At 36.0% G+C, this 26248-nt stretch overlaps 1 protein-coding gene, 1 long non-coding RNA gene and 1 other non-coding gene across 3 annotated transcripts in view; 2 read left to right on the forward strand and 1 right to left on the reverse strand.

Annotated features, from left to right (window-relative positions):
- Positions 1–26248, reverse strand: part of LOC143902065 (uncharacterized) — a 117988-nt gene that overhangs the window by 3162 nt on the left and 88578 nt on the right. The window lies entirely within an intron of this gene.
- On the forward strand, positions 12701–12774 carry Trnan-guu (transfer RNA asparagine (anticodon GUU)). Its single transcript has one exon. It is a non-coding gene; the product is annotated as a tRNA-Asn (tRNA).
- Positions 13526–19772, forward strand: Su(f) (cleavage stimulation factor subunit su(f)). The gene is made up of 13 exons (XM_077414790.1): positions 13526–13711; positions 14247–14438; positions 14601–14633; positions 16264–16361; positions 16565–16718; positions 16827–17060; positions 17191–17574; positions 17648–17894; positions 17974–18046; positions 18140–18236; positions 18323–18581; positions 18672–18806; positions 18884–19772. Exons 1-13 carry the CDS (start codon positions 13688–13690, stop codon positions 19096–19098), a joined length of 2145 nt encoding a protein of 714 aa, XP_077270916.1. The 5' UTR covers positions 13526–13687; the 3' UTR covers positions 19099–19772.

Here is a 26248-nt window from a genome sequence, read left to right on the forward strand (position 1 = left end):
CAAACAGGAGAAAAGCGTCGTATACGCGGGGCCTCGAGACTCGAGACTAGTTTGCCTGCAAATAAGGGTACGCTGCGTAAAGCCGTGCAATTACCACCACGATAAAATATACGTTTGCGCGTATAACCCAGTGCGCAACATCCACTTGAACGTAACGAATGGCTAATGTTGTCCGCGAACGTTATTAATTGCGAATAGTACTTCGCGCGGGTATATATTTGTCATCATTAGTGGGTGCGAGGTGTATATATATATATATATATTTGTATGTGCGGCATATAATCCGAATCGTATATGAAACCACTGCATTAAAGGTGTCAAGTCTACTTATCGTTCCTTAATGTAACCCAGCCATATCATGCAAGATAAATTTTGATTCGTCGGGATGAACGTAGTGCGTACGGTAGTGTCGCTGTATCTGATTTAATAATTAGTTATATTAATTTCCTTACATCTCTCTTATAGTTATGGTTAACAACATTGCGAAAGCATCAATGTTTTGTTGTTCAAAAGAAGAAAAACAGTGTGTGTATAATTCAACCTCTTCAATTTGATATAATGTAATTTTTTAAAAGATGAATATATCAGATATCTCTTTGTGTTTTCTGATAAAATATAAGTAAATTACGATTGTTTCATAACATATCTTCTTAGTTATATAAATAGGTCAACTAATCAACAAAAGAAGTGTGTTGCACATAAATACAATTTTATTTAATTTCTTTATAAATAAATTCTTTTATATTTATGCTTTGTTCTTTAATTCCAGTTACCAGTCAAATTTGAATAAAGTGGATAAAATAATAAGATAATTATAACGTTTATAATAAGCTGGCCGTACACTTGAGAACATAATTTGTAATTAGCGAGAGGAAGTGTGCACGTAAAATCAGAGGGAGCGATTTTAGGGAAAGATAATAAACCACATAAAGTATCTTACACTTTATAAAATGTCAGGGTCATATTTGAGTAGGTATGTCGCGGTTATAATACCGAGGATTAATGTGAGGATTTCGTGCTTTCCGCGGAGAAAAGAACAATGGGTCGCGCGGCGATGCGCAAACGAGAACGAGAATCAAATCATCTTTTTGCGAGCGTCTCTCGCGCGTTGCATTATAAATCATAGCTCGCGAGCGCATACGCGGCGTGCCCGCGCGATCGCACGCGTTGAAAAGGGAACGGGATAGCGGCGCGGTTATACCCACGGTAAAAATAACGATATAATTTTAACCGAGCATTAGAAAGTTAATTACGAAAACGTTCGCGAGGCTCGTAAAAGGGTCCTGCGCTTATTACGTTTAGCGGGTTAATTTTACGCGCCTTAACGCCTTAGCATAGAAAAAAAAGGAGACGCGTAACACACACACACACGCGCGCGAAAGAGCGACGCGGCGATTGCGATTGCAGCACAAACGGGTTTTCAAACACTGCTCGCGCAGTGGAAAGTCCGATTTTTACAGACGTGAGAACGTAATGAGGCACTAATTTAATTATCGGCGATTGATGACACTAAAGTATCTTTTATTGGTCTCGTAACGTTTAAATATCTCGCGCTAACCGTTACGAGTGGCAATTAAAGCAATTACACCAATTATAGTAATTACGACGAATATCACGTATAGTTTCCGGATGGTTGGAGTGCCTTTTAAAAATCAAACTCGCAATTTTTTAAATACTTATTTCCCATAGGTTCGCGAACTGCCGTTTCGCGATCCTTAACGAATCATAAAGCGATTTGTTTCAAAATATAATTATTTACTCAATATATAATGTCAAGAATTGACCATTTATGTTATCTATATTACATAATTCCGATTATTCAAACGATCGTTCATAACAGTGTTATCTTTAATCGAAGACATTTCGTCGAAAGTATAACAATCAATATTCTGCTACATCTTTCAGCGTCTTTATAATTTAACTATATATTCCTGCCGCTATATATATATATATATACCCTGCCATTATCATTTAGTTCAAGCTGCTAGACTCCAGTGAGACAACGGGTCTATTTGCAGAAGGCAGACCATGCATAATAGTATTTGCGTGACGCAGCATTGCGGAAATTGTACGTGCCGTTGCTGCAGCAGCTGTCGTATCTCGCGATCTTTACGATACGATTCGATGCAGATTAACAATCTTATAAAATGTTGCAAAGTGGAATTACAAGTGCACATGAATGCGCGCGTAATGAATCGCTGAGCTGCTTGATTAAAGACAGGCGGCGATTTAACCGTAGATAACGTATTGGCTGTAAAGCCTCGCACATTCGTACCCGTACTAATCATGTGGTATATTAGAGGGATATAATTATATATATTCCCGGAGAGAAATGTGTGATTTGCAACATGTATAGATACTCGTTTTTGATCTTTTAGTAATTTCACGCGGACATCGATATAACTTAAGATCGTTCATGCATTTGGGATTAATTGCTTTCTCTAATAGTACGCGTATACAATATTCAATATGACAATGATTCTTACACACACTAGGGCTGGATTCGTGGAGCGCGCTATTAGCGCTATTTGCTTATTCTATCCTTGTTTTACACCTGATGAGCGATAAAGACAGAATGATGCAATAGCGCTAATAGCGCGCTCCTCGAATGCAGCCTAGGAGATCCTGATGACGTCGATAATGGGGAGGTTGCGACAAAATTATTTGGTTTGACTTTGCTTCTTATCACGCTTAGCTTTCACTTCAGAAGAGACGAGACGAGGACGTGATGAAACTTCTAATCTCATTTTTACTTCTTTTAACAGTTTTTGTGTTTTTTGTTCTTCCTTAGATTTTTTAAGAGCAAAATTTTCAGCAAAACTGATTTTTTTATTCGGAAGGAGAGAGTTTTAACCCCAAACTCCCCTAAAATCCGCTAGTGCTTACACATTATTATCGTTACGTTAATACAACTATTAATAGGTATAATTTGATAAGCTCGTTCTATGGCCAAAGAAAACTTATAGATATTTATTTGAGAAAAATTAAGGATTTCATTTTTGATTTCAGATTTCAAATCCTCATCCTTATATACGCTCTTTAGCTTTTTAATTAATAATTAGAAATAAATAAGAAGTTTTTTAATTCATAATCCGTTGCACACGATGTGATACTGATTAATGATACAATCAGCGTTAATGGTTTTCGTCTCAACAACATCGTGGAAAAACATCGTGGAAAGAGTCACTCGACTTCGCCGTTTAATATCTCAGCGCAGCATCGTACGGTTCAATGACGGAAAACGTTGCTTCGACATGCCTCGTGACAAGCAAATAAGTAATTTATTGCGCACAGCTACCGCGACTGTACCTGCGAGTGGATGGTGAATTCCTACCGGCTACCGACCGGCGACCCCTATCTACGGTCTCGAAACGGCTTTTCAGGTTTAGGAGCTAACTCGTGTCACGTTTCCCACGGCGGCTGGTGATGCAGTGCCAGTTGCAATATATATACATATACGCATACGCAAGAAACTCCGCCGTAAAATGCGCCTCACGCATTTCGCGGCTCTCGAACGCTCTGGGGAGTCGGGAATACATCGATATTTTTTACGTCGCGCAGAGTCATTATTGCTCGTCCACGATATTAAGTTTGCATAACGCCCCGGCCATTAACGGCTACCGTTCGCAATTAGTGCCGACATGTGTCAGACATAACGGACACTTTCATATTTAAAAGTTTGCGAAATATCACACATCTAGAATAATAGAGCTAAAATAGTTGGAGCCAATATTACGTCAATATGAAAAAAAAAAAAACAATAAAAAAAGTATATGTACACATTATACATACATTGTATAAAAAACTTTTGCATAAAATAAAATTAAAGCTAATTGACCGGCCAATAATTTATTTGACACACAATTTCGTATTAAAGCGTAAAATAAAAGTTAGAGAGAGAGAGAGAGAGAAACATTGTATCATTATACTTTATAACATGTAGACTAGTTTTTCATTGTTTGATTTTTAATACCTTAATATTATAAAGTTGATATATTTAATATCTAAATAATTAATCAATTATAAAATCGTTACTTGCGATTGCGCATTTCTTAGCAGAAAGTCATCAATGCGCGTGACTGCGATGGGAGGCAAAGTCGAGTTTTTGCGAAGCGAGCCACACGTGTCTTTGGGATCAATCGGAACTATTATTAAGCCATCGTATCGTATCCCATGTGGAAATTTAAGCAGGGAATCTGATCATATACGGTAATAAGGTATGTTCAGTAAGGTACGCGGTAAGGTTCGCGGTGAATCGAAAACGGCGATAAATGATAATTAAATCGGCGATGATATCATCGGCGTTGCGGTAGCCAAGGTCGTTCGACAAATTCAGTTGCACAATTATCTGGGAAATCAGTTCACCGGCGCGACTACGGTATATAGAAAGGCGTCTGTATATGCCACCGTGCCCGCGATTATTATACCTTTACCTTATCCAGTTACTTCGAAGGCCTCAAGGTTACGAGAACGTTGCACCTATTCGACGATTTCCCAGGCGAGTGCGCTCGCGCTCTAAGCGCGGCAGAAAATTCAAGATACAGGTACACGCGCGCGAGATGATAAATATATTGCGAGGCGAAGAAAGCATCGGGCGTGCAACGATCGTCCCGGGAACCATATTTAGAGAGGAGCTATAGAGGGAAATCGTAAAAGCGAGCTACTAATTTCTAAGATCACCCAGGAAGCGATCGCGCGCGAAACACTCGGGGTGTTTTGCGGAGATATAAATCCAGCGAGTCTCTTCGTTCGATTGCGTAAACGCGTTGCGCATATATGTTCACGTCACGTGTGCGCTCATAAAAGAGACACTCCTGGAATCGCGTTTCTCGCGATCGCTGGCGCGCTATATTGGAGCGAAATCCGCGCGAATTCGCACGCGCGATTATTGCCTCCGCGTGTCCATCGTCTCTCACGACGTCACGTCGGGGCGCACATATTATATTTTATCGGTCGATTACGGCGGGACCACGCCGATCGAGCGCATACGCATACGCATACGCATACGCGTTGCAGGAGGAAACGGGATACGCGCGCGGGCTCTCCTCATCAAGCTCAATAATCAGGCCGCGACGCGAACGTCGCCGATTTACGACGGGTATATCCCACGCTCGGGCGACTCCGCGCTCCAACCAACCGGGCCCTGCCCGGCAATTACGCGATATTAATTGTCATTCGCGCGGGTATTAATGAATTAGAGGCGCTTAACGCTGGTCTCACGTTCGTCGCGCATGAATCTTCGAGGAGCTTAGACGTCGGGCGTCAGTATCTATCCGCGAGCGAGCCATATATCCCGCGGATTTTATCACCCTGTCCCGAAGACGATCGATGAAAAATGCTCGCCTTTTCCAGGCTTATTCGCTTTAATAAACATCGCCCGCGGTGGGCACGCTCGCCGCCGCCGTGCCGAGAAATTGTTAATGTCACCGCGCCATCGTGCACGACATCAATAATATAATTACCACGTTATTGTGATATACGAATTTAGAAACGCCTCCACGAGCTTGATTCGAAGCGATCGGATACTGCGACGTGGTTTTTTGCAAACGCGTGAACTTTTACAAAGGATATCTACCAAATTGTTAGAAATGTTTTTAAAGAGACAAGAATCTTAATAATATAATCGTATTTTTTCACAATTTATGTAATATGTAATTTCTCGGAAGTCGAGATGGGACACGTACTTTTTGACAATATATGTAATTGTCGGTTGTAATATCACTGGGTATGTTTATTAGTACAAAAAATAATTTTATTTTTCCCGACGTCTGTGAACGGAGGACATTTCGCAATCAGAGACAGTCGGGAGTTCGGTCGCGCACTCGCGTTTCTTCTTGCAGAGCGGAGCTCGTATCCGCGCGGTGCAATATCATTTTATTGTGGCAGTAAACGCTAATCGCGGTACTTATTTACCTATTTGATGATTCTATCCGGCAAAAGTATAATACATTCGCCACCATTATGGGGGACACCGCACTAAACTTATCCGCCGTTAAATGTGGGCGCGCTCTCGCGGCTTTATCTTACCGATCGCCCCCTTAGCGATAATTAGCTCCTTAATGCGCCTCTCACAAAACCAACATGCCCTATCAAATTCCGTACATAACTGCATAATAAACTTATATGTTTCATTGCCGGAAACGTGCTGTGCTCCGAACAGAAAATTTGGACCGCCCAAATTGTCTGGTTAAATTCAAGATATTTATAACTTTCTTATATATATATATATATAAAACAATAAACAACGATTCTTCTAAAAATTATTTTTTATTTGAAACTAAAACGACGCGTCATCTCTTAACTCTTCAGAACATCGAAAATGTTTTCTTTGGATACAGAGAATTGGATGCCTTATTTAATTAGAAAAATAAAATTGCATTGTTCTTGCACAACGGAAGGTCGATCAAATCTTCTTTCTGGACGCGAATATTTTTGTCTTGAATCAGAGAAATCAGGCTTGCGTTGCTCGATCTTTCGAATGTTTAAAGTTATCTCGATTTGATTAGCGCCTAATTGAAACGAACGTTTCTTTGCCGCGGTGCAGTTGTTCAATTCGTGCAATGGACGCATTCATGCACGCGCACAATCAAATCGCTTAATCTAGCCTACCCAACCCGTTTTTAACAAGATATTTCCGTATTGTCGCGCGCGCGCGCGCGCGCGCGAAAGCGCGCCTCGGTATGCTCCCGTCCAGCGCTAAATGGACCATCAGGGTCGCCATAAATCTCGGGGCTATCAGATCACCGGCTGCAGCACACACAGACTTGACTGTCCCAGATATAACGACGGACCACCGCCCAGCGTAATGGAAGAGCTCTCTGTCGACGCGCGAGAGATACGTTCCAGATGGGATCTGCACGCGCGAACCTGTCCGCGAGGACACGCGGACTTCACCTGACTTCGTCATTAACCCATTCGCTTTGTTCCTAGTGAAATGATACTAAACATCATACATGTAAAAATTACGTTTCGCGTGTGCTTAGGTTCTGAAATATTGCTATATAAATTGCCAATAGCTATTTCAATTTCAATATTGAAATATTTTCAAACAAATAAGCAATTTGACAATATTTAATTAACCTGTGGTAATCTTTTTCTTCGCTAGTATTAATTAACAAAAAAGGTGGTTTAATTCGACTCAACACTATGGCCATTTATTAATATAATATTCAAATACGCGCTGTGCATTTAAATATTAAATAAATAGCCAGTTGGGTCAATATAAACTATCTCTTTTGTTAACATTTAATTAATTTTATACATTATCTTAATTTTATTAATTCTACAAGTAATGAAATATCTAAAAGATATATTCTACAAGTAATGTGTGTCTATATAGAGAAGCATAATATTAATTATTTTTCGAAGCGTATCTTGTTTGCAAAAGACAGATTTTAATTCGCAATTCTTTTTAAACTAATATATTTTTAAGATGAAATTAAATGTATTTTTAAAAATAGGATATATAATATTAATTTGATTGTTTATGGCATTCTAATTACAGAAATAAAACTAAGCAATTTTTTTTTCTACATGGGACAATTTAGAGATGTGAAAATTAGAACAACCCTTATAGAAAAGTATTACTGGTTGGTCAGTAATTTATTACTGAGTCTAGTAATTTTTTACTAGCGATTAGTATTTTATTCTTGTATTTCAGTAGTTTAACTACTGGCAAATAAGTAATATATGAGTAATATCTAGTAGTATTAGTAGTTCTTCCGGGATCCAAAATACTGATACAATAAGTACTTCAGTATTTGCTTATATAGTAAAAAAGTACCGAAGTATTGGAGAATCTATTAGTTGAGCTTAGACGTGAAATACTGATAGAATGAGTAAGTAGTTTTCCTAGTAATTCATTACTTGGTCTAGTATTTAAGTACTGGTATAGATGAGATTCAACTACTGGGGCGGCAAACGGCGCCTAAATGCATATGTTTTATATCTGGAGTAAAGGAATCTTATTAGGTTCCTAATATATAAAATAAGTAATTAAATGTAATTAATCAAGCTGATCCATTGATCAACTATATGTTTTGCAACTATGGTCAAAGGCTAAAGGATAGACAAGGTTTTACAAATTTTTTACGTAAACATAAAATTTATTTCTTTTATTTGCTTTAGTCTCTCACTAAGGAATTTACTAGAGGATATACACACACACAGTTTCCTATTGTATGACATTATAATACATTTACATTCTATCATTTTGGGATAAATAGCCACACATTCCGGAGTCATTTCCATAATGTTGTAAAAAAATATCAGAAGAGACATTAACTAAGGAATTTTGACAAATAGTCTCTTTTGTTAAATAAAGACGTGTACCTAATAAAATGCATTTCATATTGTTGGATCCAAGAGTCCTAATCTCAGGAGACATTGATGTTGTCTCTCTCCCAATCGCAATTAATATATTAGCTAAATAAAACGTTTTAATAAATAATTAATGAAAATGATATAGTGAGACATTTTAAAATTGAAGAATTTTATTATGTTGTAAAAATACAAAAGTTATGTGTTATAATAATAATCAGTTTTTAAACTGAATTTGTTTCTTAAGATGATTTTTGAAAAATTATATATTTACGCTGGTTATGACATATATGTAGACTATATATAACACTTACATCAAATTAAGAAGTAGTCGCTACTACGTAAAGCAGTTAGCTCACGATCCAGAGGTCCCGAGTTTGAATATCCCACCAAGGTAAGTGTTTTTTCAAGTACGAGAAAATATTTATAATCATAGACTGCATCTTAAGAAACAAATTTAGTTATAAAATAGTAATAAAATTTCGAAAAAAATAATTTTTTTTATGCCTGGTGAATATCGGAAATTGGAAATTTTTGAGTGAGTAATTCAATACTAAGCACCAGTAGTTCTGTGTAATAAATTACTACCAGTAATGCCCAGTACTTCCAAAGTACTCGCCAAAATATTATTGCCAGTATTTACATTAATTTATTACTGTGTACTTTTAGTACTTTTTTTCTGTAAGGGAACAATGCGATGACATATCTACTTGTTAATAGTGCTTAACTTCTCGATACGCATTTATTATCGCTATGTAACGGTGGTGTCGAACCGATAAGTCACGCATTTTCGTCGCAAAATCTGTCGAGAAGCGTGGCGCGTCTCGCTGGAGCAGGTAAAGAGCCGAGGAACATTGTTAATTACACAGTCGTGCTGATATCGATGCCAGCTACCGGAGGCGAAGTAACTGGGCCGCACGGCCGCCAAAGATGGCATCGTGCACACTAACGAGTAACAAGTGGCGTGACGTTTCAGTTAGGCTTTATTTCGCCCGGGGACTGGCAAGGAGGCAGATATCAGTATGCCACGACGAACTACCTATCGCCTCGCCTGGCCGAAGGCTAATTAACGCGGAGATTCATTATCGACACCTGGCCGCTCGTCCGACTACTGTCTCAATTTAAACAAGATCCCTTGGTGCTTTCGTAATTTGTTGCTGCAATTGCAGCGTAAACTAATAATTATAATTAGTATGGAAAATGTTATTCTGTGACTTTTCAGAAGAGTCACGTTCTATTTCTAACATAAGTGGCAAACGTAGAAAATAATATATTTTTATATATTAGAATCTATGACAAACAAATTATTGGTCTAACGTTAGTTCGAAACATTAGTTCGAAACATAGATCCGAGTTTTAAACAATTCTAAATTAAAAGAATTTTTAATTATTGAATTAAATATCAGGTTGAATTAACTATCATATAATATGTAAAAATATGCAATAGGTAATTTTTTAAATATAATTTATTAGAGTTTGAAAATCTAAAGTTGGAACCGTATTGCAAATATATATAACATTAAAAATTAAAGGATTTTCAATCAAAGAACATTTGATTTTGGCGTTGCAAACAATCCATAGGATTCCTTGGGAAATACTCTACACGTGCGAGATGTTTTTGCTTTCAAGTTGTACTTCTCGGGCTTCCCGACTCGAATGTACGAATTAGAATCATCGCGTGCGTCGAATCAATACACGAATATATACGTATCTCCCTTTCACGGTAACTTTCAAGTGCTAATATCACTGGCATCATTACTCCAATGTACACAATGACGCTTTCGCTATGCAAAGTAGAAATTTGTACGAGGCGCAAGTAGCAATTGACTACCTGCGATCGGCTGCGCGCGTGCTTTGCATACAGCACATACATGAGTGCCCCGCGCGCGTCGAGTTAGTTACGCTTAAGGAGGCTCTTACCTCGATCATAATATGACAGATCTTTATGAAATTAATATATGTTGTAAAGTGAACCACAACGGACCGATGCCCAAAACTTGAGCATAGAATGACGATAAAAACTGTAAAAATATCAGTATTGAAATTCGCATTTTTAACACAGGGCATATGGTAAACACTAAAATTTTTACCGGAAGTGATGTATTTTCTTGGCAAGTTTGCGAGCCAGGTAAACAAAAAACTAAGGAATTGTAGTTAAAATAATAATCTTTCTAATGATAAGAAGAAAACTTGGTGTTGACGATGAGTTATAAAAGATATTGTAAGTTTTAATATGACGTACGACAGGTTAGGCGAATGATCTTCCGAGTGTCAAAATCGCGCGAAGTTTTTAACCTCACTTGCACATGTCTTTTCTCTGCGCTGTATGGTAGCGGCATAATTATTCTCTCGCGCATCGACAACCTTTATTTTCGCGAATTTTCCTTTCATTTTCCCTCTCAGCATTCTCACGTTATATCTTTCTTTTGGCTCCATCTCTTCATCGCATCATTCGCTACAACGCTACACGGCTACACCTCACTTAGCTGCAGACTGCTACAGACGACGTTGTGACACGTGACACGCGCATGTTCTGCTCTTTAGCACTGACGTAGTCAACTGACTTATTGTATAAATTTTAATATTTACACTAATAGAACATATAACTTACTCTTACACTATGTAAAAATCATTATTTATTTTTTTATTTAATTTTCCGATAATTTTATAACCAATTATTAATGATAATTTTTCGGTTGCTACATTGATTAGAGCAGCCGGGTAAGAGCCTCCTTAAATGCAAATTGATGTTTTAATCGATCGTTTGGTGCCTTGCGACTATACGTACAATAGGCTTATCCACTTTTATTCATCGGCGCCGAATATCTTAAGAAATGACGTTTCTTTTTGCAAATCTTCCCACGAGTCATATCTCATGAATTTGCTCTTTTTATAATCTTTGCTCTCAAGCAGCAAAAAGTATTTTTGATAATTAAAAATGTAAGTAGATGTGAAGCTATATTATGTAAGATATTGTACTAATTGTAAGTTAGCAGAAAGATTAAATTAAGTTTATCTAAAAATGAATAATCTATATCTATAATATATGATTAGATTATGTTATATAATGTTAAAAAATTATTTTTTTATGATTGGAAATAACTATTTTTGCAATAAATTTAAAAAAATACAAAACGTAAGTTTTATTTAAAAACTCCTCAATTGTGCATTAAAAGTTCTACATACGTAATAATTTTAATATAATTCTCGAGATAATCTTGACGATATCGATGTAGAATGCGTTCGTCATCGTTTTTTGTCCAAATCGAACATAGTTATTCTTCGTATAACAATGATGTCATTATGCCACCTATAAAATTGTGGGAATTATTCTCAGCGTAGATCTTGAATTGAAGTACAACAGTACAGGCAGATGGACGTCCATCTGACATCGGAATTAAACCTATGTAGCCCGGAGCTGATCATCGAACTCGTCACAGTACATTTGACTCGATCGTGACTGCCATTCAAGCGGTAGTATAGCTTTTAACTCTCGTAGTTTTGTTAGCTTAAGACCCGACTGGACAGCATCAATCCATTTTTAAAGTAGAAAAGAATTTAAACATGATTTGATTTACAACTTAAAATAAAACTTGAAATATCAGAAAGTATAATTATATCACACATACATGAATTATATATTTAATACTTTACAATATTAATTGCATAATTTGTTAAAGAAATCTAATTATTTTTTATATTTTTTTGTACTCTTTTTGCTATTATTTTTGCTATTATTCAATAATTATTTTGCGGTGATATTCCCTGCTCTCATTTTCTTGTTATATTCTTTCATTGCTTTATACATATTCTTTATAATTAACAATTATTTATTTTATATAAAACATAACAAAATTATTTGAAAAAGATATTGTTGTAATAATTTATCATACATACATAAATGAATAAATTCTAGATATTTTGACATTTACTTTGATCAGAATATTTTATAACTACTTCTTATTAAAATTATATTCATTTTAGCTTATTATTTTAGCTACTTAATTATAAATTAACGGCAGACCGTTAGCGTGGCAAAATTTTCAAATTTTTTCAATTTATAAAACTGATAAATTAGCAATTTTTAATAATACTTTATATATCTAGCATTGCAAACGATATAAAATAAATTGCTCCTCAAAGCATAAGGCCCATCGTGCCAAGATGCATCAATTGTTGCCTACTCAGAGGCTCCGTCCTTAACATATCTTACAAAACCGACGTTTTTGTTTGTTTTATACGAAGATATCTTGCGAGATAAATGGTGTAATGCAATAAATTTAAGTAATTAAACGGATCGTTGATAAATATTTTTGTTTAATGAACGAATGCAGTCTGTCGTTCTGTATCTTCTGGGACAACGGTGACCCAGAATTCAAGTGCCTCCGTGGCGCAATCGGCTAGCGCGTTCGGCTGTTAACCGAAAGGTTGGTGGTTCGAGCCCACCCGGGGGCGTTTTTTTGCATTAAGTTTCGTCGTGAGATGCATGTGATTAAAAAAGGTCAATGAACTTATTCGTAGCGTTAGTTGTCACGTCACGTAAGAGTTATACACCTACGGTTGCAATAGTTAACAATTAGCTTGAAGAGCCAACGATAATTCCTTAGATAACACAATGGCCAAAATTGAGACATAAGACGTTTTAAAGACGTCTCAATGACGTCTTTGTCCCAATGACGACTTGTCTCAATGACAAGTTTGGACTTAAGACGTCTTCTGTCCCGATTTTGAACATTGTGTGTATTTAGGTCAGTCGTAAAACATTCTGATAAAAATAATCGTCAAGATTAATGTCAAAATTCGTTTATTTACGCTGCACAATAAACTGCAAGGCAACGAGATTTATTTCAGTTTTCAGATAATTCCGTTACGCTGTGTGTTCCATATAATTTATTTAATTATATATATATATATATATATATATATATATATATATTTTTTTTTTCCACATAGAATTTATATATAAAAAATATTTATTATGTTTCAATATTGTATCTTTGTTTTCTCAAATGCGTCGAATTCATTATATTTATTTCTCTGTCAAGATTATATATATATATAATACGTATAATACGAATATAATACGCATATATATAATATTCCTTTTTGTACGCATGTGAATTTTCCCGCCAGTAAGTATCCGGAGTCGCCATTACGACTCGCCGTATATCGATAATCGCTACATCGCAGCGCATGCGCATATCGTAATCGTCGTACTTCGTGGCTTCGTACCCCGTATGTTACATTCACCATTCCCTGGTGCTCGTTTCCCTCGTTTCGTACGGTCGGGTGATTTTTCGTCTCTTTCGCGAGCGAATATCTCACGGAACCTACACGTCTTGCACGCCGGCCACGGCTGGAAAATAAAATGACGGAAAACAAAACGGAATTCGTAAGTATACCCACGTATCACGGTCTCCTGACCCGCCTGAGTCGATCCTAACCTCTATTCTCTGTTTGCAACGACTGCGCGGAGTAAAGTCCACTATTTTATTCACATCAATCGTTTCAAATCTTATCTAATTAATTTCTTCTAATCCGGGAGATATAATGGACGTAAGATTCTCTCGACTCTGAACTTGTGAGATTTAAAAGAATAAATGGTGTATTTATACTACACGTGATTGTGTGCTTACATGGCTGCGATTATCGTTATATATAAACATATTTTATTTAATATTATAAGTATATAATATTATAATATTATAAGTGTATCTTTTTTTTATATCAAGATGCTGTTAATATACTAATATTTATAGCTTAAAACAATCAATAGACTGTAAAAAGTCAATAGAATCTATTTCTTCTCTGTGTAAACATTTTATTGTCTTAAGTATCTATTAAAAAGTGCTTGGATAGAAGTACTTAATATGAATTAAGTAATATTCGAATTGCTGAAGTTGTATCCGTTGAAATTCTTTTCGCAGGACTGGGGGAATGAAAAATTACAACGTGCTCAGAAGACCGTCGACGAATCGCCATATGACTTGGAAGCATGGAGCATACTTATAAGAGAAGCACAGAACAGGCCTATCATAGAAGTGAGACCAGTATTTGAGAAACTCGTTTCAGTATTCCCGTCGGCTGGACGTTATTGGAAAATCTACATAGAACAAGAGGTAACTGGTTATATCAATGTTTTTGTAAATCATGTAACTATAGAAATTGTTTCAATAAATCATTTAACTTCGTAATATAACAAAAGATCTTTTATGCTGTTCTATTTCAGAAACGCACTTGTAATAAAATTTTAATCTGTACATTCCTGTTTGTTCCTCTAGATAAAAATGCGGAACTTTGAGAAGGTGGAAAAGGTATGTTAATGTTAATTCTATGAATTTGTATGTTTAGTGTAAAGTTTACACACATATATTTATGTATTATTAATTAAATTAGCTCTATTCCCAAAAATATTTAAAATGACACATAGAAAACTCCGTTTATGCAGGTAAATAAATTAAACATTGATATGAAACACAAACTGCTTAATAAATTAAAGTATCTTCAAAACGAAATTAGTTTCTTTTGTTATAATTAAAGTTGCTGAAATTTGTGTCCATTAATAAAAAAAAAAAAAATGATTTTATATAATTTTTTCTCTTGTTATATTAATTGACTTAACTCATTAATTAACTTAATCACAATATACGCGCGTCTTTTCGTTGTAAAGTTATCTCTTATCATGAACGCTATTTTTACAGAATGGATGTTTCTATTTTGTTTTGCTGTATAACGGGCTAGAATTTTAGGATATTACTAACATGCAACGTCCGAATATTATCATATAATGTGATTCTAAGCACTTTGCATATTATGTGAGGTGAATAAAAAGACTATTTCACCACAAACCAATTATTTCATTGATTAATAATCGATCTTTTTATATATTTGGGAGGTTGTTTTCTTTGGCCATTATATCATTTGTTGTATAAAGTTTATTTGAAAGTATAATAGTAACTGCTATTGCAATATCCAGAGAAGACAACTTTCTGAATGTAATAGCCTTATATTCCTTCCTGCAATATATTTTATTTGTGCTTAAGACGTGTTAAATCGATACTAAGTCGATTGTATATGAATATTATTGCAAACTGAATGGCATAATAAATAAGATTCTAGAGCTATATTTATATAATATCAGATCCTCAATCTCTCTCAAATCACGGTACATTGAGAAATATATTTTATAACATTGTTTTATTCAACCATGAATATGGAAAGTTCCACTCTATACCTTCCCTTTTAGCAATATCTGAGAAAATCTGATGAGAAAGCTCAAATATTGCGATAACCTTTAGAAGTAGCATAAGGTGATATATTTAATCAAGTAATTTAATTATTTTTCTTTATTTGTTATGCTCTAGTATATTTTTAATATTAGTGCATTCTCTATAATCACTTTATGCTGCTTCACGTTGTCTTAATTTTTTTATAATGTCTTGGGATCACTCATTTCTGGATCCCACATAGGTTCGTTCTTATATAATTAGCCCCACTTGCAGAAAATAAATAAATTTTTCATTTTGTGGGGCTTTTTTATGTTATATAAAACAACAAATATATATTTTATATACGAAACATTAATATTTCTCTCATTATTGCTAATATAAATTAAATATTTATATAATAAACTATTCTCGATTGATGCATTGGTGCATTATTATTTATCCCAAACTATTGTTATTAGTGACTGTATCATTAAAAATTTTCTCAATAAATTCTGCCTGTTATTTTCTGCGATATATAAATGTACAATTTATCCCGTGGCTTACATTAGAATTGTTTAACTATGTGTATAAATAAAACTTGCCTTTATGGGTAAGTAACTTGGTGGATATATATACGTATATATCTTCCTTTGGGACAGAGCTTGTATATGAAGTCTTATATTTACGGCGTCTAGTTGCTACGATACATTTCTAAAATGTCTCTTTTGTCTGACAGCTTTTCCAAAGGTGCCTCATGAAAATATTAAATATTGAATTGTGGAAACTATATCTTTCTTATGTCAAAGAAACGAAAGCGAGTCTAGCTACGTATAAGTAAGTACATGGAAATGTTTTGTCTTAAAATACATAATCCCGGTGCAAGTGTAAGCATCGTTTATTTTTTTGTACCAATTGATATTACGTTAATTATTTTTTGTACCAATCAATATTACGTTAATTATGCAGTTTGAGGAAAATGTTTATCTGTTTTTTTACTTGTTTTTAAGATAAGAGAAAATAATTGTGATATTTTTTAGGGAGAAAATGGCACAAGCGTACGATTTCGCATTGGATAAAATTGGCATGGACATACATTCCTACAGCATTTGGAATGATTATGTCATGTTTTTGAAGAGCGTTGAAGCGGTCGGTTCATATGCGGAAAATCAGAAAATCAGTGCTGTACGAAAGGTAATACGCTAAAATACTTTCGACTATTTTATTATTAAAAAAAAAACAAGTAAATTCAATATTTTATGAATGATTTAAAAATAATTTTCAACGAATATTATATTATAGGTTTATCAACGAGGCGTTATTAATCCCATGATAAACATGGAGCAATTATGGAAGGATTACATGTCGTTCGAGCAGAATATTAATCCAATAATCGCGGAAAAAATGGCTATCGAAAGATCTAGGGACTATATGAATGCAAGACGTGTCGCTAAAGAATTGGAAGCGGTCACGAGAGGTTTGAATCGGAGCGCACCCAGCGTCCCTCCAACTGGTCATCCCGAAGAAGTTAAACAGGTACTCTATGATCTCTCTTGTCTAGCATATTATTCTTTTATTATTAAAACCAATTTTCAGTATCAATTGCAAATTGCAACATATTCAATATGCATATACATATATATTAATTTAATGCATTCTTATCGAGGTCGAACTATGGAAGAAATATATCGCGTGGGAACGTAGTAATCCTCTAAGAACAGAAGATACATCGCTGGTCGCTCGGAGAGTCATGTTCGCAATCGAACAGTGTCTCTTATGTCTGGGTCATCATCCTGCGGTATGGCACCAAGCGGCGCACTTCTTAGAGTTGAGTTCGAAGATATTGACAGAGAAAGGTGACGTGAATGCGGCTAAGAATCTCAGCGACGAGGCTGCTACCATGTTCGAGAGAGCGACAAACACACTGTTGTCCAAGAATATGTTGCTATATTTTGCGCACGCAGACTTCGAAGAGGGTAGAGTGAAATACGAGAAAGTGCATCAAATATATCAAAAATTTCTCGATATACCTGACATAGATCCTACTTTGGTTGGTATTTATGTATGTACTTGCGTATTGAGTAATTATGTTGATGACATACTAAATTTTTTTCATCATGCAGGCATATGTGCAATATATGAAGTTTGCGAGAAGAGCCGAAGGTATAAAATCCGCGAGGACAGTATTCAAACGAGCACGGGAAGATATAAGATGTAAACATCACGTTTACGTTGCCGCTGCGTTAATGGAATATTATTGCACTAAAGATAAAAACATAGCATTCCGTATATTTGAATTAGGATTAAAGAAATTCGGAGATAATCCGGATTATATTCTATGTTACATAGATTACTTGTCACATTTAAACGGTAAGAAAATTATAGAGTTTCTTTTATAAGTGCTGTTCTAAATTGCTTATTATACGTGTATTATTGCATATTATTACAGAGGATAATAACACAAGAGTCCTATTTGAGAGAGTATTATCTTCTGGCTCTAGCTTAGAGCCAGAAAAATCAGTGTACGTATATATATCATACTCAAAATTTTACTACGTTATCGTAAACTAAAATTTTTGATTGTTTTGCAAACAATGATTAATTATTTCTTACAGAGATATATGGAATCGTTTCTTGGAGTTTGAATCTAATATTGGCGATCTAGCTAGTATCGTCAAAGTCGAGAAGAGACGAAGTGCAGTATTGGAAAAGGTTATTTTTGTCTCAGATATAATTTATTACAATACGAGAAATAATGTGCAACTATCATTTAAATTATTGTTTGTCTATTATGTTAGATTAAGGAATTCGAAGGGAAAGAGACTGCCCAATTAGTAGACAGATATAAATTTTTGGACTTATATCCATGTACTGCCATGGAATTGAAATCGATTGGATATATGGATGTTTCTAGCGTTGCTAGAAACTCCATTGGTGTTACACCCCGCGTACCTGATCCAGAAGAAGCGATCGCCGCTTTGCCCAGACCCGATTTGTCGCAAATGATACCATATAAACCAAAAGTCAGTCCTCTACCTGGTGAACATCCGGTACCAGGTGAGTCGTCGAATATATCTCAACTTATATTATATTAAATGTAGCTAGTAAACTATATATGTGATCATGTCTATTGTTATTATGTCACAGGTGGTTCGTTTCCGTTACCACCAGCCGCGGCTCAATTGTGCACCATGTTGCCGCCACCTGGTTGCTTCAGAGGCCCGTTTGTTGCTGTTGATTTATTGATGGATGTCTTCAGTAGAATTCAATTACCCGATCATGGTACTTATTATCGTATTTATAAATTCTTATCTTTGAACTTTGGTTAACGTGTTGTAAATAAAAATGAAAATTTACAGCTCCATTGCCAGTGGCGGATAACGGATGCGACACCAAGTTGTTCGATCTCGCGAAATCTGTGCATTGGATCGTCGACGAAAGTAACGACGGCGTGAGCATCGGATCGAAACGCAGGCGAACGCGTTTGGGCGGCGACGATAGCGAGGAGGAAGATTTACCGCCTCCACCTATAAACGATATTTATCGCCAAAGACAACAGAAACGAGTTAAATGAATCAGAGAAACGAATGACACATAAACGGTAGAAATATGTATGAATGGCCATGTATGATATGTATGGCGATTCATAATATCACAAATGTATTTTTATGATTTCATTTCTTACCACCCATTTGTTGGTGGAAGAAACAGACCTATCATTATCGTGAAACATATATCTATTTGTAAAGTTATAAATTCCTTATGTGACATCGTGCACGATATTTTGAGTACTATGTACTCAGAAGCTCTATCTATGCGTCCTTTGGTTCTATCCTCCTTCATATGAATACAATTGTTTATGGTTGGATATATTATTTTTTAAATAGATCGATGTGTGTGTATCGATTTATACACAATATAAAAAGAAGGAAAATGGATACTGCCCGCAACTCATAGATAGGCAAATTTCTGTGATTTGTGTGAGATCAATCAACACTATTTCAATTCTATCAGATCGAAATCGACATTGTTGAAAAAACTATAATGAGATTACACTAAAATTATCATTGTACAAGACGATGGACGCAGTTTCCGTATCAATTTCGTTGCAAGTATTATCAAGAGATTGCATTTAATATTTTTACTTCGTGGAGAAACTTCTATGCCAATATTCATTTAGGATGTATGTAATTTGTCGTACAGGACCAATAAACGATTAATGTGATACTACATTATCTCGTCGCAATATGATTGTTGTGTATTTATACTCACATCCCATTTAAATTCTGCGTGCGATTAGAATTCTAGAATAACTTTGAAATTGTGGGGTATATTGCCATAGAATCTGCGAAATCTATAAATATAGAAATATACATTTATACTGTCTTGTTCGCCATTTAGAAATGGAAAATTAGAAAAAAAATTTTGAAATGTAAACAGAAAATCACTAAATATATCATAATTGGTTCGGTTAGCAGATTGGGGATATTAACGCCTCAATGAAGTAAATAGTTCGTCATCAGCGCTTCTCGCGGGGATAAGGTAGACTTTGTTAGCAGGTACAACTTTACGATAAGGGTGCAATTAAACTTTGATCACTATTCCTAGTTCGAGTGGCTGGTAATGGCCCCCTTGGGTTAACGGTAAATTGGGCTGCGGGCTTCGAAAATAGTTAGCGTCCGCAGTTAGACCTGCACCGAAAACTTGATAAACGACCGAAATCTGTACGAAACCGAATCAGTTTGTCAACCGTTTCTACAAATTTTAGATACCATTTTTTAGAGAAAAAAAATGTATTTGCCAAAGGATAAAAAGATGACACTAATGTTTAACAGGAAGTTAATAACGTACGAAGTATATATATTCGTACGTATATTTTCATTCGTTTTTTATTTATTTTGTTTTTAAGATGGCATTCCACGATATTTTAATGATTTAGAAACATTCAATGCACACATCTGCGTAACCAAAATGCAAGCGTGAATAAATAGATGTTTTTAAATATATTTATATTTAATTCATAATCATGTAATAATTAATCATTTATAATACTGTATATAATTTTTTAAATAAAAATTTATATCAAAAGGGCGCGATAGCTGTTATATATATTTTTTTTTCGGACAAATATCAATAGAAACTAATTAGCTAAATAGGGACTAATTAGCTAATACTTTGATTTCGTCATCAACCGCTTAATTGATTATTTTAAGTATTATTAAAGAATTATTTTTTGTTTTATTTTAATCGTAAAAATTGTTGTAAGATGAAAATAATTAGGGTCTACCTTTCCTACATCGTTTTAACGCTTATTGAGGACAGACTGGGCAAACTTTTGAACGACACGGTAAACTCGTGGTTAACTATGGGGTATATTGGCCGCTTTATCGTCTTAATTACTACTGAATGAAGTGCATGCGACGAGCGCGGAGCGGCGAGAGGGTATCCAAACTCTCTATTACGCGCACATAAATCCTCGAGCGTTTGACGCGTAACTACGGCATACTTGCACGTCCATCTATCTTGGGTTGGGATACCTCGCACTTGTACTCTTCTGGAACCGCTTGCGCCATCGAGATTCCCCCTGATGAGCGTAGAGTGTCCCCTCCTGGGAAATCGATGTTGCAGTCTCGGTATATGACTATAATTACGCCGGCTCGTTTATCATATTTCGATAAGCGCGATGTGATAACGTGTAAAAGAGAAATTTCGTCCTTCCTTTTTAATACATCGACATAAAAACGCAAGCATTGTCAATTTTGAAGTCAAGCTGTTCTGATATTGATTGACTTTAACGTATAAAGGGCAAAATTAATTTGGATTCTGGATTTATCAAAAGATATGTTATTAACATGAAGATAATTATTCTATGTATCGTTAATAAATTGCTAAATTGTAACACATCCACAACCTACTACGTCGACAGCTATTTTGAGTATTTTTACACACGCTTGAATGTTTCACATAAATTTCTTACATAGTAATGCTGTATTTTCAAGCGAATAGCAAACACGGAAATTCTGGCAAGCATCTGGAAACAGTGGAAACCGCAAGAGGTTCAGGTGTTTCAATGCGGATTCAATAACGCGCTGGCACAGTAGTTAAATATATATATCCTTTCCGTGTATGCATCAGAAAGCTTTTAGTGTAGCTACAGGGAGAGATTATTTCCTGCGCGATAAATGAATTATTAAAGATTAACATACTAAACATGTTAGATTGAATCATTGAAGAATTCTAGAGTGATTATTGTAATACAAAGATTTGTGGTAGCTTCAATAATTGCTTCGATGTTATTCCAATAATGTTATTCTAAAATGATAATTACTTATTTAATTTAATTCTGATAATAATTATTTTATTATTACTTCACAGTAATTACCAATGTAATTAATCCAATAATAATTACATTACAATATTATAATGCGCAAAAATACTATTATGGTTAAGAATTTTCTAAATTTTTATTTTTAATTAATCCCTTAATGCGTAGTTTTTTGGCAAAATGGAAAAAAAAATTTTTATCCATTAAAATTAATTTAATATAATTACGCATAATAAACTTCACTTTTAGAACAAAAAAGTACAAATCTTAGGTAAAAAACAATATTTTAAAAATTAATTTTATAATAATGCACTCATCAAATATTGTACGTCTTTTTACTAAACATTTCTGACGAGCCGTCCGTCTGGCACCTATACTCATCAGATATATGCACAAATAACTTTAGTGTATTTTTTATGCTCTAGTTAACACGGATGCGTGCATCATGGTAACATAAAATAAAGTGCTGCCCGAGTTAACTCGAGCTTGCACAATTCTGCCGGTACCACTTGTTCGAGTTAACTCGGACTTGCGCGTTAAAAGGGGTTAAGGGATATAAATAAAAAGTGAGTTTTAGCTATCCTGTTTCATCTTCACAACGCGTATACATATGTGGAGCTTGTTCTTACTGTTGTCTATCTCATTTACTAATTAAATTAAATTATATATATCTTTAATTTTTTCTCTCTCAGAGTTTTTTTTAAATGTTTATTGCATTATCGCTCATAAAAATGTATATACATGGATGTATATGATGTGTAAATGTATGTAAATGTCCGCAGTGTGTAATAGAGCTCGGGTCCGTGGGTTCGCTAAGCCCAAATAATGACTGTGCGGATCAGTCATCCCTGTGGGAGTCGATTCGGAAAAAAATAAAGGATTCAATTATCTCTCCTTAATACCAACTGGCTTAATATCAGATGCGTGATTCATTTCAATCTAAATAATTATTTTTACAGGATCTCAAAGCCTATAATAGGAAACAAAATTATTTAGCGTTATATACAGTAATTTGATCTAGCGTTTGCAAGTTTCTTCAACTTTACTCATTGGCCATACTTATCAGAAAAGTTTCAAAAAGCAATAAATATATCAGAAAATATCGAGAAGAATATTCCCAATAATTATTCCAAGATTAAATCCAAAAGATATTTTTAATCATGTCTAGAGATTTTGTCCGGGAAATCAGAAAAATGTATCATATACGATATCACAGAAATATAATAAGACATTTCCTCCCATTTATGTTCACGGCTGTGTTTGCATGTCAGTTTTCATTAATATTGAAGAATTTTATAAATTACATTACATTACCTTTTAATAATATCATCATCGCGATGTTTCTCACAATGAAATCGAAGAAGAATGCTTCTTTAGATTTAAAGAAGTGTAATTGTCGCGATGTAAACAGCGTCTAAAAACTTATCAATAAAAATTAGAAAATTTGGTTGTCAGTAGGTTGCTTTCTCTCACAACTTTCTCTCAATAATTACGAAGTCGTATATGCTGGAATCGAAATTTAATCGGAAGCTATCAGCGATTATATCTGTATGCAAAGTAATTCCTGATGGTTAATAATATTTATTTTATTACAATATGATCGCATATTGAATTGATGTCTTACGATATGTAGCATGCAAATCGACGGTCTGTGTTTATTGCGGAAACTCGTTATATAATTTGCACAATGTGCGAATATTCGACATGATAATTTACGATTGCTTTACGATTACTTTTTGCGGTATATCTCAACTATGGTTTCCGCGAGCTGGAAACAGCTTCGGGATTACGTGTAATTTAATAATGCAAGCTGAAGCGCAGCGGTAGAGATGGATAAAAGCGCCGAATGGATATTTCGTATTCATATTTCATCCTGAAAGACGAATCAACGTGGACAGGAAGGTTTTAATCATTAAACTTACAGAGATGGAAGGGATTAAAGGTGATTATGAACAAAGGACGATTGTGAAATCACTATATTTAATTATTTGGCGAAAAGTTTTTGCCATTTTTGATTCACGTCGGCTACAAAGCCGATCCCCGTCCCCGGGAAAGTTCGGAAATAAAACCAGTATGGCACCGCTGATTTTTCTCCATTTTCGCGACAGGGACACGAGAGAATTAGGATCTATCTCGCCATTACGTACGACCGGCTCGATTTACTCGATTCCAACTATCGGAACGTATATCGTCCCTCCGCGACGTTAACGAAGATTTTACAAACTGACGCCGCCATTAATTCTGCAAGCGCGAAAATTTAGGGAGACACGTCGGGCCCCGCTACTCGCCCGGGACGCGACTCGGGGCGGTCTTTGAAACTTTGGTTCTATCTCGGAGGAAGACAAATGACAAGAGCCGAAAGCAGCACCAGCTCCTAGCTGCTGCTCGCGGACCTTTCATAGGACGCTAACGCATAACTCTCGTACTTGGTGGTGTGTGCGCGGGATTACTCCGAGATAGAGCTCGTAAGAGTAATTTCTTTCTCGCATCGGTAACGACAAGACTAACAACGACCGCGATCATTTTCCCTTCGAACTTCTGTTTGAGGTAGACACTCTGCACGTCGATCTTGATTTTAGAATTGCGCGGAAATTTGTCCCATGGATGAATGAGAAATGCATTTCGTCAGGATAATTTGATTGACGAATGAAATTTCTTAATAAAAATTGTATATTTTTCATTCCAATACAATACAATTGTAATTCAGTTTGTACTTTATAACATATTCTCTGCAAATTTATAATCCTGCACGTGCAATCTTAAATTATCAACGAAAATTCGTGTTTTCCTATACTCACCGCGATTACTATATACAAGAACGTTAGCTGATTTTAATTTGAATCCGGTAATAACTGCTGCAACAATGTGTAACTTTGTGAATTCCGGAGCATTTCTTCGCGCGTCTAATACATCCGAGTGCTGGCACACACATCGCGCACAAACTGCGCCGGGCGGTGAAATTCTAAGTGCTGCCTAAAATGAATTTTACCTCGGTAAATGGACCGCTTTGGGGGTTTTAATTGAACACGCCGCCGGTTTATCGTCATCCCCCAGGTCGTATCGACGGCAATTTATTGTATTACTCGTATTACCCGCGCATCGCGCGCAAGCGGGACAGATCTATGAGTACGATAGCGCGCGCCGGCTGTATTGCGCGGAGTGATTCAATAGCACTCGTCATCCGGAGGCGGCATCGTTATCCTCACAATGGCTATCTGAACCCATCTCGCGCGGCCCCGACCCACGATAATGGCATTTTGTAAAATGAACGGATTGTGGCTGTCGCCGTTGGAGGCCGAGCGCATCCCTCTCCGGTTCATCGAACCCCCCTGTGCCCCATGCGATCGCGCCGTCGCCGTGTGCGAGGTCTAGTTAGAAAAATGCTCGGGCTGAGGGAAGAATACCGAGATATACATCCGATAGCTCATCGGGCACTCGGCAAAGCGAGAAAACTCTCGGGGCTCTCTCTTTCTCCACCCTTATTCGTACCTTCGCAGTTCCACTTTATTCCCTCTCGGTATGCATTATCGACGTGATAAACTTCCAGCGGATATTTATGCGAGATTGCCACGTTATTATCCTACGTGAGGGATGCTCATTCGCGCGGAAAAATTGCACCCCGGGACGAATGTATTAACATGCGAAAGGCACGAAGGAAATGACCGGCGCGACGACGGCGGCAGCGGCGGCGGCGACAGTAGCTCGGCGACTTTATGGAATAATAATGGCGCATTGAAGAGATGATAATATTAGTCGCGGTCGAAGATTTACGGGCGAGCGTAATTGGACGATGTAATGTAATGTAGCTCTGTGCAACGAAGGGATTAATGAAGAAAAACCGTGACTTTTCTCTCTCATTCTCCGCCATCTCTTTTTCCCCGTCGATTCATAATATTAACGCTATATCTCTTTGTTATGCTCGCTGCGTCAGATGAATCGGATAACGGATAATGCTGCACTTGTCTTAATAAACTTTCACTTATTCGCTTTACCACTTAATCCTTTGCGATTTAGCGTTTCAGTTTTATAAGACGCGATCCCCTTCACCAACTTAATTCATATTTCTGCGGTGGAATTTTAATTACTACCGCTAGCGTGAACTTTTTTTTTCACCGTCTCATTCGTTTTGTAAAAGTGAATGTATAATTTAATTTGGTTGCAGTTCATTAGGGACGCACAAACGAGAGATATGGTGAAACTCGTATCCCACACTAACGTACACGGTACATATATGTTTTTGTCAACTCCATTTGCGTGAAGAGAGAGAGAGAGAGAGAGGGAAAAAGAGCGAAACGGAACGTCAAGCGATATGCATCGCTGGACACTAACTAGACATTCAGCTCTCAGCGAGGAAGATGTGGAAAAATCCTTTAAAAATACATATTTTTTGCAAGTAGCA

The sequence above is a fragment of the Temnothorax americanus genome, unplaced genomic scaffold, assembly GCF_048541705.1.
Source record: "Temnothorax americanus isolate GAGA-0224 unplaced genomic scaffold, ASM4854170v1 Scaffold100, whole genome shotgun sequence".
Classification (NCBI taxonomy): domain Eukaryota; kingdom Metazoa; phylum Arthropoda; class Insecta; order Hymenoptera; family Formicidae; genus Temnothorax; species Temnothorax americanus.